Source organism: Rhynchophorus ferrugineus, unplaced genomic scaffold (assembly GCF_030347505.1).
Source record: "Rhynchophorus ferrugineus isolate W39M unplaced genomic scaffold, kcgeb_rfMv2 rfM11, whole genome shotgun sequence".
In the NCBI taxonomy this organism is placed as follows: domain Eukaryota; kingdom Metazoa; phylum Arthropoda; class Insecta; order Coleoptera; family Curculionidae; genus Rhynchophorus; species Rhynchophorus ferrugineus.
Window position 1 is genome coordinate 218,510 of NW_027472590.1, and position 14,602 is coordinate 233,111.

At 34.6% G+C, this 14,602-nt stretch overlaps 2 protein-coding genes and 1 non-coding gene across 3 annotated transcripts; 2 read left to right on the top strand and 1 right to left on the bottom strand.

Annotated features, from left to right (window-relative positions):
* Window positions 1-717: 717 nt before the first annotated feature.
* On the top strand, window positions 718-3,513 carry Rh50 (Rhesus blood group-associated glycoprotein Rh50). The gene is made up of 7 exons (XM_076417665.1): window positions 718-943; window positions 1,705-1,891; window positions 1,950-2,100; window positions 2,155-2,616; window positions 2,674-2,817; window positions 2,967-3,123; window positions 3,171-3,513. The coding sequence occupies exons 1-7, from the start codon at window positions 724-726 to the stop codon at window positions 3,371-3,373; spliced, it is 1,524 nt and encodes a 507-aa protein (XP_076273780.1). The 5' UTR covers window positions 718-723; the 3' UTR covers window positions 3,374-3,513.
* A 179-nt stretch (window positions 3,514-3,692) lies between these two features.
* Window positions 3,693-14,576, bottom strand: LOC143204960 (uncharacterized). The gene is made up of 24 exons (XM_076417915.1): window positions 14,499-14,576; window positions 13,107-13,365; window positions 12,879-13,045; window positions 12,486-12,634; window positions 11,470-11,546; window positions 11,217-11,413; window positions 10,668-11,009; window positions 10,426-10,616; window positions 10,252-10,363; window positions 9,837-10,017; window positions 9,642-9,784; window positions 9,464-9,581; window positions 9,307-9,404; window positions 7,637-7,955; window positions 7,399-7,583; window positions 6,483-6,640; window positions 6,348-6,424; window positions 6,087-6,286; window positions 5,861-6,030; window positions 5,323-5,491; window positions 4,454-4,641; window positions 4,305-4,404; window positions 3,922-4,251; window positions 3,693-3,869 (listed from the first exon to the last, which is right to left on the bottom strand). The coding sequence occupies exons 1-24, from the start codon at window positions 14,559-14,561 to the stop codon at window positions 3,756-3,758; spliced, it is 4,107 nt and encodes a 1,368-aa protein (XP_076274030.1). The 5' UTR covers window positions 14,562-14,576; the 3' UTR covers window positions 3,693-3,755.
* On the top strand, window positions 12,736-12,808 carry TRNAR-ACG (transfer RNA arginine (anticodon ACG)). The gene has a single exon. It is a non-coding gene; the product is annotated as a tRNA-Arg (tRNA).
* Window positions 14,577-14,602: the final 26 nt, after the last annotated feature.

A 14,602-nucleotide genomic window follows, 5' to 3' on the forward strand; every position in this document is an offset into this window, starting at 1 on the left:
ATACATTTTTAAAAATCTAAACCGATCTTTTATTTATATTTTACCCACTGTCCATCAACAGAGTTAATATTTCTTTATGCAGCTTGAAGAACACATTTTTTTACTTTACGCGACTTTCTTGTAATAATGAAAATCTCTCTCTTTTCGTGTCATATTTTTTAGACTGATTAATATTAAACCTACCAAACTGACCCCATTCCATAGAACGAGCTTTTTTTTAGTGAATCTATTATTCCAACATCACCAGGAAAGAATCTAGATTATTTTGATCTTTTATGTTAAATAATTCAACTCCAGATTGCCCTCTCAAAGTCGTTTCGTGATTTAAAATAGATCAAAGAGATTCATTAAATTACGGTGAGGAAAAACTGGGTATCTAAATTTTAAAGGAGCCCAAAGGGTTTACGTGAGAATATGAGGAAACAACCACAACATGTGTGTTAAAAGGCAATGGTTTCTAATCGCGATACAAACCACTTTCTTCCTATTATTCTGGTTTTTTACAGTATATTCGAGCAAATATGATCTCGTTTTTTACGACAGTAAGTATTGTAGAGTTAAGTGATACAAAGGTTAACGAAAACCGACACTATATTTGAATAACTGAGGATCCATTGTGCAAAAAACTGATAAAAATCAAAACGTTATAAATTATTCATAGACCTCTTGATGATGTATCAAAGTGGATATGGAGATTTTAGTCTAGAAAGTGTTTCATGTACGATGGGTGAGACATTGAAGAAGAACAGCGCTTGTGGTAAAATCGAACGTTTAAAACTGTCGGTGTACGTTTGTTTTTTGCAATGTCTCCTGTTCATACTCTACGTGGCATTTGGTGTCTATACTCCAAGAGCTGATGGATCTACACCACACAACAGCATCATAGCACTCTATGGCGGATTTAATGGAGAAAGCTTTGCAGAAGTTTTTCGAGTTTATTCCAGTAATTAGTATATACAAGGCACGTGAAAAAGTAATCCACGTCTTAATAGTCAATAAATTAATACTTTAATTGTTCTTTAGGTGATGTTAGTCTTTTATAATGGCCAAAAATGGTATTGAGATAATTTTTATTTATATTATTACATATAATGAAAAGTAGATTGATGAAAAGCTATAGCTTCCTCAAAAAAAAATGTATACATCCTTTCGACTGAATTTCCTGAACATTTTTGGGCATGATTAAAAAATGAACCCTACAATCTTAATTGTTAGGATATTTCTTTGTTCTATTTATTTAGCTTTCTAGTTTTTTGCTGTGTTAATATACTCTGTAATTACTTTTTGTTTTCTGTCTTTTTTATTCGCGTATTATTTTATTTGTAGTTTCTTTATCTAGATATCCTTGAATTTTTTACAGTCCCTTTTCATTTTTTCTTGTTTTGTGGTATGATTGTTCTTTTTATTTAACTTTTTTCGTAAACAATGTTAATATGATTGACCCCTATTGTTTTTATGATTTTATTTATTATTTTTTCTTCTTGTTTCGTTTGCTTTTCTTTTGGTATTTATTGTTTCATATCTTTTATTACATAGTTCTCGAATTTTTGAGTTTATTCTTATAGCATCTAAAACCAAACAATACAAAAAGACTTGCTCTAATGTTTTCCGAAGTAATTCTTTACAGTCATTTTGAAGAGACTTCTTCTGATCGACGTGGATTACTTTATGAAAACTTCAGTATTTATCAATACTATATTCCAGTGTTTCAAGATATCCACGTCATGATATTCATTGGCTTCGGCTATTTGATGATCTTCCTGAAGAAATACGGCTACAGTTCCATCGGATTCAATTTTCTTCTTGGGGCTTTGTGCCTGCAATGGAGCATCCTGTGTCAAGGGTTCTTCCAACTGAACGACGACTACAAGATTGAAATTGGACTCATGAGGTATGACAGGCTTTACGTTAACATTCAAAACGATATAAACTGGTTTTATCTTGGTTAGTCTATATCGTGCTGATATAGCTACCGCAGCTGTGTTAATATCTATGGGAGTAGTGCTGGGACGGACATCTTACACCCAACTAATCATGATGGGTATCCTGCAGATCGTCGCGTATGCCATTAACAATAACCTGAACGAGTTTTTCTTCAAGGTAAAGCTTGAAGTAGAATTAATTTTCACATAAACACGTCACCAATGCTTTTAGGGTGTTGACGTCGGTGGCTCTGTGCTAGTTCATTGTTTTGGGGCATATTTTGGACTCGCCGTCAGCTATATACTAAATAGGAACCAAAACACATCGGACAATTCATGGCAATCCGGTATAAACACCGGCTCCTACCACTCGAACCTACTGGCGATGGTAGGCACAATTTTTTTATGGTTATATTGGCCCAGTTTTAATTCCATCGACTTGGAGAACGACAAGGCTTATCGAGCCATCATCAACACGTACTTGGCCCTCACTTCCAGTTGTCTCACCACATTCATCGCCTCGCAGCTCAGCTTCAAGGAACGCAAGTTCGATATGGTGCACGTGCAGAACTCCACTTTGGCCGGTGGAGTTGCTATCGGTGCTTCCGCCAATTTGATGGTGGAACCTTTCGGTGCTATCCTCATCGGGTGCCTCTCGGGAGCTCTGTCTGTCGTCGGATACTCAATAATTTCGGTAATGTCTAACTAATCATCAATATTTAACCGCTACTTTTAACAAAGTTTTTGGCAGCCATTCATAGAGAAACGTTTCAAGATATTGGATACGTGTGGAGTTCATAATCTTCACGGAATGCCCGGTCTATTGGGTGGAGTCATATCCGTCATTATGGCGGCGATTGCTAATGAGAATCATTATGGACAGACCTTGTATCAAGTTAGTGAAGTACTATTAGACATGGGAAAATGTAATCAATCTTTAAGTATAAAACAATGTAACATATTGCACATACACGTAACATGGATTAGTTTTTCCCATCTAATGTTGAGTGTTTGATCGTTTTATTTAAATTGTTGGGTTCCTAGATATATCCGGCTCGAGCTAGTCCAGTTATCTCAATAAATCCCGAGTACATCCCATTGGAAGCCGGCGATGGTAGGAGTGCTCCAGAGCAGGCCGCTTACCAAGTGGTTATGATACTCGTCACTCTATCTATAGCCATTCTCTCGGGTCTTCTAACAGGTATATTTATGAAGAATACCATCGCGTCACTGATTACGATCTTTCAGGCTTTATTATCAAACGACATTTCTGGAACAAGCTCTCTCCGGAAGCATTCTACGACGACTCCATGTTCTGGACCATGACAGAGGAAGTCGAGCAAGTCCAGTATCTGCAGGATATCAAGGTGCCCGATAAGATATTCCACGTTCCCAATGTCAAAGCTGCCTTGATGCGTGTGTCATCTTTAGGAAAAAGCAGTGAAGATTAATATACAGTGTAGTTTATTAGAACCTGACATTTTTTTAGAAAAGGCGCAATTATTTATTGTGGCGCATTCGCCATCTTCTGGAAGTTGTCATAAAAATGAAAAAAATATTATTCAATTATATTCAAATTCAATGGATAATTTCAAATAATATCTAAAAAGCCGATTCATGATGACAGCTTCCATACAAGTCAATGGTTGTTTTATGCCCCAGGCTTACTATTGCTATTGTAATATCGACATATATTAAAAAATACAGTACTAATAAAAATATATTGTTTTCACGGTTACTAAAGAAATGTAACTATATACGTCTAGTTAAATAAAATTACAACTTTTTTAAACAGCACTTTTTATTAAAAATACCAGCCTATTACATGTCTTGTTACTTCTTCCTCAACATATGTTTCTGAATGATGATTATCGGTGATTCAAAGGCCAGAGTCCACAAAATCGATAACAGTATCGTTACAACATAGACGGAGATGAAGAGGTTGAACTGGAAACGAAATAGCATACAGGAATTTTCACGACAACAGCTTCGTCCTTACCGTCTCGTCAGTTTGGATGTACATCTTCGTCCTGATCTTGAAGATTTTCGTGCATATCGGCAGTATATGGATGATGTACATGCAGTAAGTCAACTTGTTCAGGAATACAAACGGAGGCAGCGTCAGGAATTTGTTAACAATGCCCCCGTATCCGTTGTGACAGGCGTAGATGACCCAACATAGACTTAACCCCCAAAAGTACCTCAGCAAAATGAAGAAAGAGGTAGCGTATGTGAAACCGTCGTGTACCAGCAACTGGACAAACTTATAAACGAAAGTTATGCCACCCATTATCAACACCACCGTCGTCCATATAATGAGGTTCAGGCTCTACAACAACAATATCGTCATCGTCATCACCTTACATCAGCCACCACACTTACATTGTTAAGTTTATAAGGAGCTTTCAATGTTTGGCGCATGAAAACTCCCAACGTGAAGCCAAGAAAGTAAATATTCAGCCTCGTATGGGACTCGAACTCGCTGAAACAGTCAACTTTATATAGGAAATTTTGTTTTGATGTTGATTTACTTGTCGAATTTGTTATAGACCAATGCCAACGACATCGGTATGGCCGTGAAAGCGATGTTCAACATAAACAAAGACGTCAGCACGGATTTCAGATGATTCTTCACGAGCATCGCTGCCGGGATGAATATGATCGGCGAGATAAGGAACAGTTGAAAATCGGCTGAAAGATACCAAGTTTGTATAAGACACTGAAACAATAAGAAACGACATCAAACGTGGCGTTGGTATAGTGATTTGGGAAAAATTCATTTTCCTTTGTTTTTCTACATTTTAAAGAGAATTTCTTATATAAACCTCAACTGTTTTAATATCCTGATAATCTTTTGCGAGTTTGAAAGTTAAAATTACGTTTGGCTAAGTTAGAAGCACTTTTCTTGGCACTAATAAGATATCTGAAATAGCTTTAATGTCATCTATTAGGACAAATCGAAATTCGAAATATATATATATATATATATATATATATATATATATATATATTGTATTGATTTATCTGTCAATTGTGTTGACCAGGAAAGATGTTCGATGATATTTTGATACTTCTCAAACCAAGATTGAAGCTTTTTGGGTGTATGGTCACATTATCTTAGAATATCGTAATGTTTAGCAGCAATATGATAGTCATAGTTAGAACTTTATCATTGAAAACGTTGAAATATTCAGTTATTGCTGGATAAATGTGATAGTGCCATTTATAGGAAGAAGTGTTGCCAACAACAAGATTACTATATTGCATGGTTTGCATATTATTTGATATATCCCCTACACACTATATATAGTATACACTATATAAGTATTTTTTAAACTAAACTACTTTAAACTACTAAATTTGATGTCAACTATAGAATATATAGAATACAGATCCTTACTATATCGTCATAGTTCACATAGTTTTGGATGTACAGAAAGAATGACCACCAGTATTTGACACACGTATCTCGGGCTGAGCTGAAGCTAGTGAGAAACATCGGTCCTTCTGCAAAATGAGAGTAGACGCCTACTATGAAAACGTAGGCTGCAAACACTGGAGGCGTCAGACTGAAACAAAATATCGTTTATTCCATGACATATCATATAAATAAGAGATTCTTTTTTTAAGTGATAGAACTTAAATTGTTACTGTTACCTTTACCATATAAACTACAGTGTACAGAACATTTTTTAGGAACTCAGTAAGCTTCAAGAATATTATTCTGACTCCACGTTCAAAAATTCGACTTCTTCGCATAAAATTAACCGAGAAAAAGTATAAAATTTAAATTTTTTAAACATGTTCGTATCAATCTTTCCCCTATGATGTGTTAACGTTCACCGAACAACAAGATTACAGTAATATAGTCTTCAATATCACATTCAAAGCTCTATCACCCTAGGAAACCACCCTCCGCAAACTTATTTTGATAGTACCGTAAGTATCTCTGTATGTACAAATAAGGAACGTTTTTCAGATGATTTCCCAGTGGTTTCTCATTTTGCTTCAGATACTGGTAGGCCAATAGAAATCCTGATATGAAAAAGAACGTGTCGACGCCCAAGTAGGCCGTGGTATAGTAGAAGGACCCCCAAGAGTATTGCATCTAAAAATATCGATACGTAAGTAAAAAACTGATATCAGAGTTTAAAAATAATTAACTTCATCTATCCAGCTCTCGTAATTCACCGGGGCCACAGCTATGAGGGTGTAAACGTGTCCCAGCACGATCCACATCATACTAATGACCTTTAACCCATGAATCACGTGTACTTGATCTGTATTTTTAGCTCTCGACATTGTAAATAATTTCTTTCCATTGCTATAGAACGAGAATGCTTTGGATAAAAAATATGGGTTTTCTGTAATGAACGAAAAACATGTTGATTATTTCTTCAACCAAAAACAAGACTCTATACATACCAATTCCTTGATATCGACAATAGACGTCGTATGATGTTGTTATCACAATAAATACGGTGAATAGCACGAAAAAGGTTCTGAAACAAAATTGATATAAGTCAGGCCAATAATATTAACAGCAATTTTTAGGCCTACATGCAATAATAGTCCAGGGTATTCATGGCCTTCCAGCTGTCCTTCGTCGAACAACCGAAATCATTGATGACACTGGTATTAGAGTTCAGATTCAATAAATAGTTCAAGTCCTTGGCGGTACAAGCATCGGGGATGCACAAAGACAATTTATAAGCTTCCTACGATATTTTAAAAATGTAGATAATTTTATGCGATTTTTATATATTTAGGTATTTCTTGTTGTAATTTCCATTCAAATGATCGCAACTTAACAAGATTTCAGATATTATACAGAATATTTTACCTTGAATCGAATGATGTTATAATAATTGTCGTACAACTTTTGGTTTTGAAGTAATACAATGAAAAATGCAAGTACTTTCAAAAAATCAGTGGTTTATATATTTTGAGAGTTTCATCTTTATCCTAAAGAGTTTTATTTTGTACAAGTATTATTTTTGTATTATTTTATAAGTTTAGTTTTTAAATTTAGTAATGAAAAGGGCTTTTTAATCAATGGATTTGTATTTATATCCCTTATCTTAAATATATATTATGAGTGCTAAAGCGATTTAGCATGGATATTTGCTTTTTTTTCATACCAAAATACATGTATTTTGAAAGTTTTAACCGAAAGATAAAAATATTGGTACTTTTTCCATACAATTTCGTTTTTTTTGTTACTCTCTAAGATCATTTATGGCATTATTACTGATATTTTATGTATGAAACACATAAAGAGATCAATCGAGACCCAACCATCACACTGGCCCGACATGACCTCGTCTTACTTTTCCCTGTTTTCATAATTAAAATTACCACTTTACAGAATGTTTTTTTCAGAGAACTGGGGCCATACAAAGTGAGCAACTGAAGACTATTCTGAGAAAGTATAAATAATGAACTACTTTCCAAAATATATCTTTGTAATAATTACCTGGATGAAGTTGGGACTATCTAGATCCGTAGTAGGTACAATCAGTGCTGCAAGACAGTGTTTCCCTATCACCCTAGTCCCGTTAACGTGTGTATGTAATTCCACGCATTCCTCCCAATTACCTAGATCTATTTTGGTCTCCACCAACATACCAGAGTATGGTAGTTTGGACGAGGCATCAGACACTGTAACCACAAATTCAAAAGACGCCTGTTTGGTTAATGAAAACGTCACTTACTTCTGGATATAAAAAAATTGTCCTGGCAAACAATATTCAGTTGTTTATAGCACAAATTCTCTTCCGCGACTAACGGTTTCTTTTGGTCGTTACTCTTGCAAATGGTGGTAAGTAAAGCGTTGTTTGCCTGCTGTATCAAAGCTTGAATCTCCGACGCATTGTAATCGTTGAGGAGGTCTTCGATCAACCCGAGATCTTGCCCATCGACGCCACGAAAATATATCGAGAGAACGGCAATGACTAGCACCACAAGCACCCGCATTATCAGCACGAATGAATCTGTTTTAACACTACATAAACATTTTATCTCATTTGGAAGCTACTAATTACGATCAAAACGCTTTGTATGTATTCACGGATTTAAAAATTATACTATTTTCCTGTTGTCTTGATGATAACGTTGCTGTATCATCCGCTATATTATTAAAATTAGGATTAATGAAACATGAATGTGAGAAATATTCTTTTTTATATAAAACAGATTCATCATAACTATTAAATAATATAGAGGATCAGTTTTTTTTATTACGTTAATGAAACTAGAGCTCTTTATAATAAATGATGAAGAAATACAGCAGAAAGCAAATTGCTGATTTTGCTGCATATATGTGCAGTACATTTTGAATACATAGAAATAACAATAATTAGTAACAATGAAGAGAGCAAAGAAATAAAATAAATAAAGCAGTGCATAGACTATATGAAAAGTTAAAAGTCGATATAGAGGAATAAAAACTCAAGCGGTGATAAAAAAACAAGAAGAAAGTTTACTAAAACTAAAATGAGAAACTAGATGAAAACACAGAGTTATTAAGAAGCAATATTAAAGAAATTCCAAAAAAATAGCGTAGACATAACAGAGAAAGAAATAGCTACGATAAAAAAGTATCATAATTTCTTTCCAGGTAAGCATCCGTGTTGGAAAAAACTATTAAATGCTTTATATGGAATTATATAACATTCCATATGACAAAAGATACAATGATATCTTGTATAGATCATGAAAACTGAAAATTCATAAAGTAAAAAATAAAAGACGTGCATTGAAAAATGTTTATTTTATTGTGTATTTTTGATACAATAATTTTTATAGGTTTCAAATGATTTTTGAATCTTAAAAATTATGGTACGACTACTAATTATTTTAATTTATGATATAATGTATAATTTTAAACATTGTCCTTCTTTTAAAACAAGTCCCTAACTGTCATATTTATTTGAGAAAATTGTTGATTTACAAATAAACGGTTTCCACATTATAATTTAATATTATGATTTCAGACAACATGCTTTTTTTAGAATAATGTTAAAACATAAAAAATAAATTGGAATGACATATCTAACTCATTTTAAATGCATTGGGTTGCCCAGCTTTAGACAAAACTTAATAGAACATAGAAGTGGCCAAAGCTGAACTGTCATCTGTCATAATACCTATCTATGTTAAACGGGGTATAGTGTCAAAATTACACACTGTCGACAGTATAATATTCCAGCAAATATGTAATCAAATAAATTAAATAAATCCTGGGCCATAAACCATCCATGTTAAATATAAAAATGATTTATTATCCAAATAATCGTAATACATCGCGAAAATTCTTTGTTTCCGCAGAGCCTACAACGAAGTAATAATAATAAATTATCTAACGCTAAAAGTTCGCTCTTTATTCCACTTTCACGAAGCTCTTCATTTGTATTCGTGATATGCTTTCTTTGGTCTGCCCGTTAGCTGGTTGAGTATTATTGGCCGAAGATTTAGGAGATCCTTAAAGAACAGATAAAATTAGATCCGTTTATCGCGAATAAATGGTATCAGCTACGTACGTTTTCTTTTGCCGCCAAGAAGAATGCTTTCTAGCACAATGAAGGGCGTTTCAAAAGACAAAGACCAGACGGAGGCTACCACGACGGATAGGATGAAGTGTCCGCAAAAGTGGCTGAACTGAAAATGATATACGAACGTATGATGGAGTCGATATTGCTTCCTGAGCAGTACACCTACCAATACATAGTCGTTAAAGTGCCTCTGGTGTCTGCTTTGTGTGAAGTACGTCGATATAACAGGTCCATGGATGAGATAAAGACTATAGGAGATCTTACCACCGTACTGCATGATGCTGGATGACAAGAACCAATTAATGGCACCTAGAAATAACATAAAATGACTCTATAGGTCTCTAAGAGCTACGCTCCGTACCTCCTTGGCCGATCACACAGCTATACACCATCCAGCATAAGCACAGACACCATATTAGTCGGGCGACGCTGATGGTAATCGCCTTTGTCTTGTAAGTATCATACAGGAAAGCTCCCATGGTGAAATGAGTAGCCAGAAACATGGCGACCAATACGACCAACCATATTATAAGGTTCACCCGCTGGAAAAAACACATAGACTTGTTGCAACTGTTAAAAATGTCCGATCCTCTCGAGATGTTTAATAAATTTTGTCGTTGATAAGAAATATACGATATTATGGTAAGAACTGCCTGTTACTGTCACTTTTTAACCTTCTTAACGTTCAAACAATATGTCTCTCTCTCTCTAACTTAACAGCGTCTTCTGTCGAGCACGAAACTTATCGATTAACCTATTCTATAATTGCAAAATACCTGAGGGACTTTCTTCATATTGGTCCTGTTATGCCTCATCCATAGGCCGCACATGAAGCCAATAAAGTACCCCGCTAGACGGGAATGGCTGTCGTATTCGTACTCTAGAGTCCTGAGAGTTAGCAGAATTAAAATTAACAGATTTAAAACACGTAAGTTTAGTGTAATACTTACGGATCGAAATCGTTGGTGACGTACAACTTTATCAGTACCGACAGTATGAAGAAAATAACATTGCTCGCAGCTAAAATGTACATCGTCATTTTGAAGCTTCGTTTGTAGACATAGGCCAGAACAATGGTGAAAGGAATAGCCACGATAAATAGTTGCATGTCGGCTGACAGGTACCAAGTGGCGGTAATACACTATAAAACAATATTTTTGTCGCGGTCACGAAACAGAAGCGAGACCCTCACCAAGTCCTTGGGGTTGTAGTAGTTTTGAATGTACAGGAAGAACGGCCACCAGTTCCTCTTACAGGGGTTGATGAACAGAGATTGTCCGAGAGTGAAGGCGGGTCCGTCGCCTACATACCTGGCCACGTACGTGACGTAGAGGTAGAGCATCAGCACTGCCGGGGTGAGTCTCAGGTATCGATGCACGATCATTATCGGGACGTTGGCGGCCTGGACCACTACGGGCTTCCTCACTTCTGCTTTGAAGTACTGGTAAGCGAAGAGGAACCCCGATATGAAGAAGAACGTGTCGACAGCGAACCTGGCTGATTGCAGGTACTGAGAACTCCTGGAATTTAACCACTGTAACGTAAAAGACAAGATGAATAAACGAATTAAGACCATTTTAGGGTAAAAGTAATTTCGGTTTTCCTTAATAGATATTTTGAGGTTTTCATCTTGTTTCCACTATCAACCAAATCGAATGAGGCAAGCAATTAAAAAGCCGGAATTACTTTTTACCGAGCTCGTTATAAATCATGGACCATCTGTTTATTATTCAATAATGACCTCGTTGTAGGCGTTGGCATGGGTTAGTGGCATGATTTGCCAGGCTGCCGCGCTATGAGCCGCGATGATCCACATCATGCTGACGGTTTTCAGGCCGTTGAAACACAGGATCTGTTCTCCTCCCTGTTTCACCACCCGGAACAGCTTCTTCCCGTTGGAGAACACGGAGAAAATCACCAAAAACCGATTGCTGCATTCTGAAATATCAAACGGTAATCTTATCTGCCACTATATGTTCCTTTTTGGTACTTACTCTTCTCCTGTACGTACAGGAATGTATCATAAAGGGTCTGACTCACCATCAAAAAGGCCACAACCGACATGATCGAGCTGAAATCGAAATGGTTGTTGATAAAAATAAATAGTTGTAAATTGTTAAAAGCTAGAAAGGAGTAATGAAACTGATGATGACAACGTTTTTAGTCTTAGTTGAATTATTATAAATAAAGAACTGGAAAAACAACAAAAAGATAATGCAAAATATAAAGAAAAAGATAATGTGATGGACAAGCAGCAACATGTCAGGAACATGCTCTTAAAAAGATAAAAAAGACAAATAGGAAAATGATAAATGTGGAAAAAAACGTTAAAGTTGAAACTAGATCTGCAAAATTAGACGATGTTAAAGAGCGAAATGATGATTATTCTAAGTCTTTTGAAAATTAAAAGTGTTTCTTGGTCATAAAAAAGGAGCATATCGACAATATTAACGAAATAATACATTCTTGATTTATATTAAACTAGTTTACTCATTTATAATTCAATAACTATAGTGCTTTCTCTATTCTTGATATTTAAGAGCGATAAAACCTTCAAATCTTCTTAAAAACAAACTACAGTCTTGATTATTGTTGATAGAACTCATTTTCTCTTAATATTTCTGTTCAATAAGAAGGGACAGGTTCAGGTAACCTTTGAAGATTCTTCTTTCTTTAAAAATACGACCGTTTCAATTTATATTCCCCAAACATAACCCAGATCACCTTTAAACATTGTTAAACCAAATCTAATAGTCCTAAACTTCAAACGACATGTAACAAAATTTCATGGCAATCTGGTATTTACTTTTAAAATTACACTGGTTTTAATATAGTAATTTTTATTATTTTCAAAATACAAAATGATGGAAATAAATTCCGAATTCCGCTTTCAATTGCTATTATACGAATAAATTTCAAACAATTTATAAACACGAAAACAACTGAAAACGCTTTTCAGGCCATTTACAATACAATTGAAAATTCTATAGATATCTTAAAAAACACCTACATTGTTGCAATGGCTCCTGCATCAAATTCTCGCTCAAGATCCAGTTTAGTCGTACAATTCACGTACGGTTCGATGTTGTCGTAAAATTCCTGAGGCAACCCCAGGTCTACCAGAGTACATTGATCAGGCAAACAAGTCGCCCCTATTATCTGAAAAAAACCGTTTCTTCTTATAACTATATTTTTATTTTACTTATAATATATTGAATGAAGTACTTCTGTTGTTCTTAGTATTTAGAAAATCTAATACAGGTCCTGTGGCGCAACGGATAACGCGTCTGACTACGGATCAGAAGATTCCAGGTTCGAATCCTGGCAGGATCGCTAAACTTTTTTATTTATTTTAAATAAATATGGTCATAAAATGATTGAGATGTTTGTTTTGTGATGGTACCTGGCTGGAATCGCTCAAAGGGACTATCAGACCGGGGAAACAATATTTCCCCAATACACGACCATCTGAATTCCTATAATCGACGCTGATACATTCATCGTAATGTCCCATATCCATCAGAGTAGCCACTTGCATACCAGGAAATGGTTTAGTCCACGCGTCAGCCACTGAAAGTTGGAATCGTGTTTAATCCCCACCAATTTACGATAAATCACAGACAGAACTTACTGTAAAGAAGCGAATCCGTTCCATTAAGTATCTGTATCTGCTTTAAACATCCCGAACTAACCCTGGGATTGGTCTCGATGTTTTCCACGAATTTCAGAAATAAATTATTATTGTTCCAGTCTTCGAGTGTGAACGTGTGATTACACTGAACAAACCCGATGATCACAAACGATAAAAATACCGATATTGCGATCGCCATTACCATCCAAGCACCAGCAGACTTATACCAGTGAATTCTTGCGAGGAACTGGCAGTTACGCTATAGTCGAATTTTTTAAAGATAAATTGATTATAGGAAATATCTCAAGTGGTCTAAAATAAATGTCGATATCAATAAAACAAAAACGACATAATAATGGACTATTGTGTTTCATTCACCTTCGTTGATTATATTTTTTTAATTATTTAACACGGCTTTTTATTATCAGGGATTGTTATCAGTACCATTTATTAGTCGCAATTTTCAAGTTGCGGTACTTAAGAAATGTCTAAGAAGCCTTTGATTTTTAAATGAGTGAATTTGGGCTTATGTATCATATTTTTAAAATAATTCAAAATTAAAATTCTAAAAAAACAATTTAATATATTTTTTCATTTTTTTGAATTAAAATACATTTATATAAAGTGTTTCATCTTTATTTGTATCAGTAGATTTGTATATACCGTATTTTGTGAACATTTTCGGTTTCTTGTCATTTTTCAAGTTTTTTATTGTCATTCCCACTCTCTAGGGTTAATGAGAATTACAACAATTTTACGCTGAATCGAATGGTGGTGTAACAATTTTTATACAATATTTAGAATTTTCTTAATATAAAATATAAAAATATGAATGAATATTTGCGATTCCTTGAGATTTTCAATTTTTAAGTTGCTAAAATTACAAGAATTATAAAGAATTTTACGCTGAATCGAATGGTAATATAATAAATTATATACAGCCTTTAGTTTTCAAGATATACAATGAAACATGCATCTTCGAAAAATGATTGAGTTTCTGTCTATGACACATATCTTGAAAAATAATAATTCGAATGTAATTTGAGATTGATTTTCATTTTTCATTTAATTTCCTTTATATAGGATTTTCCAAAGTACATATATTTTGAGAATTTTATCTTTATCTGAGATATAAAAAAATGTTTTTCCTTTTCCTTTTAAGCCCATTTTCAAAATATTTACTATCATTTTCGTTTAAATATTCTCAGACTAATGAAAATTACAGGGATATTACGAAAAAATCTAGTTCGAAAAAACAAGGGAAAAATAATTCCAAAAATCCAGTAATCCTTGGGAATAAATCTTGTGTGAGCGCAATCAAGATTGACGTAAGGATAGAAAAAAGCACGAATATGTTTTTCCAAATCCACCTAAAACAAAAATTCGTGATACCTTAAGCCTACTACATATCATGTGATTATGAAAACCATCATAAATCAGCGGTGGTAGCCACATAAACAACACCGATAAACCACCATTCGGTAGCGGTACCGCCG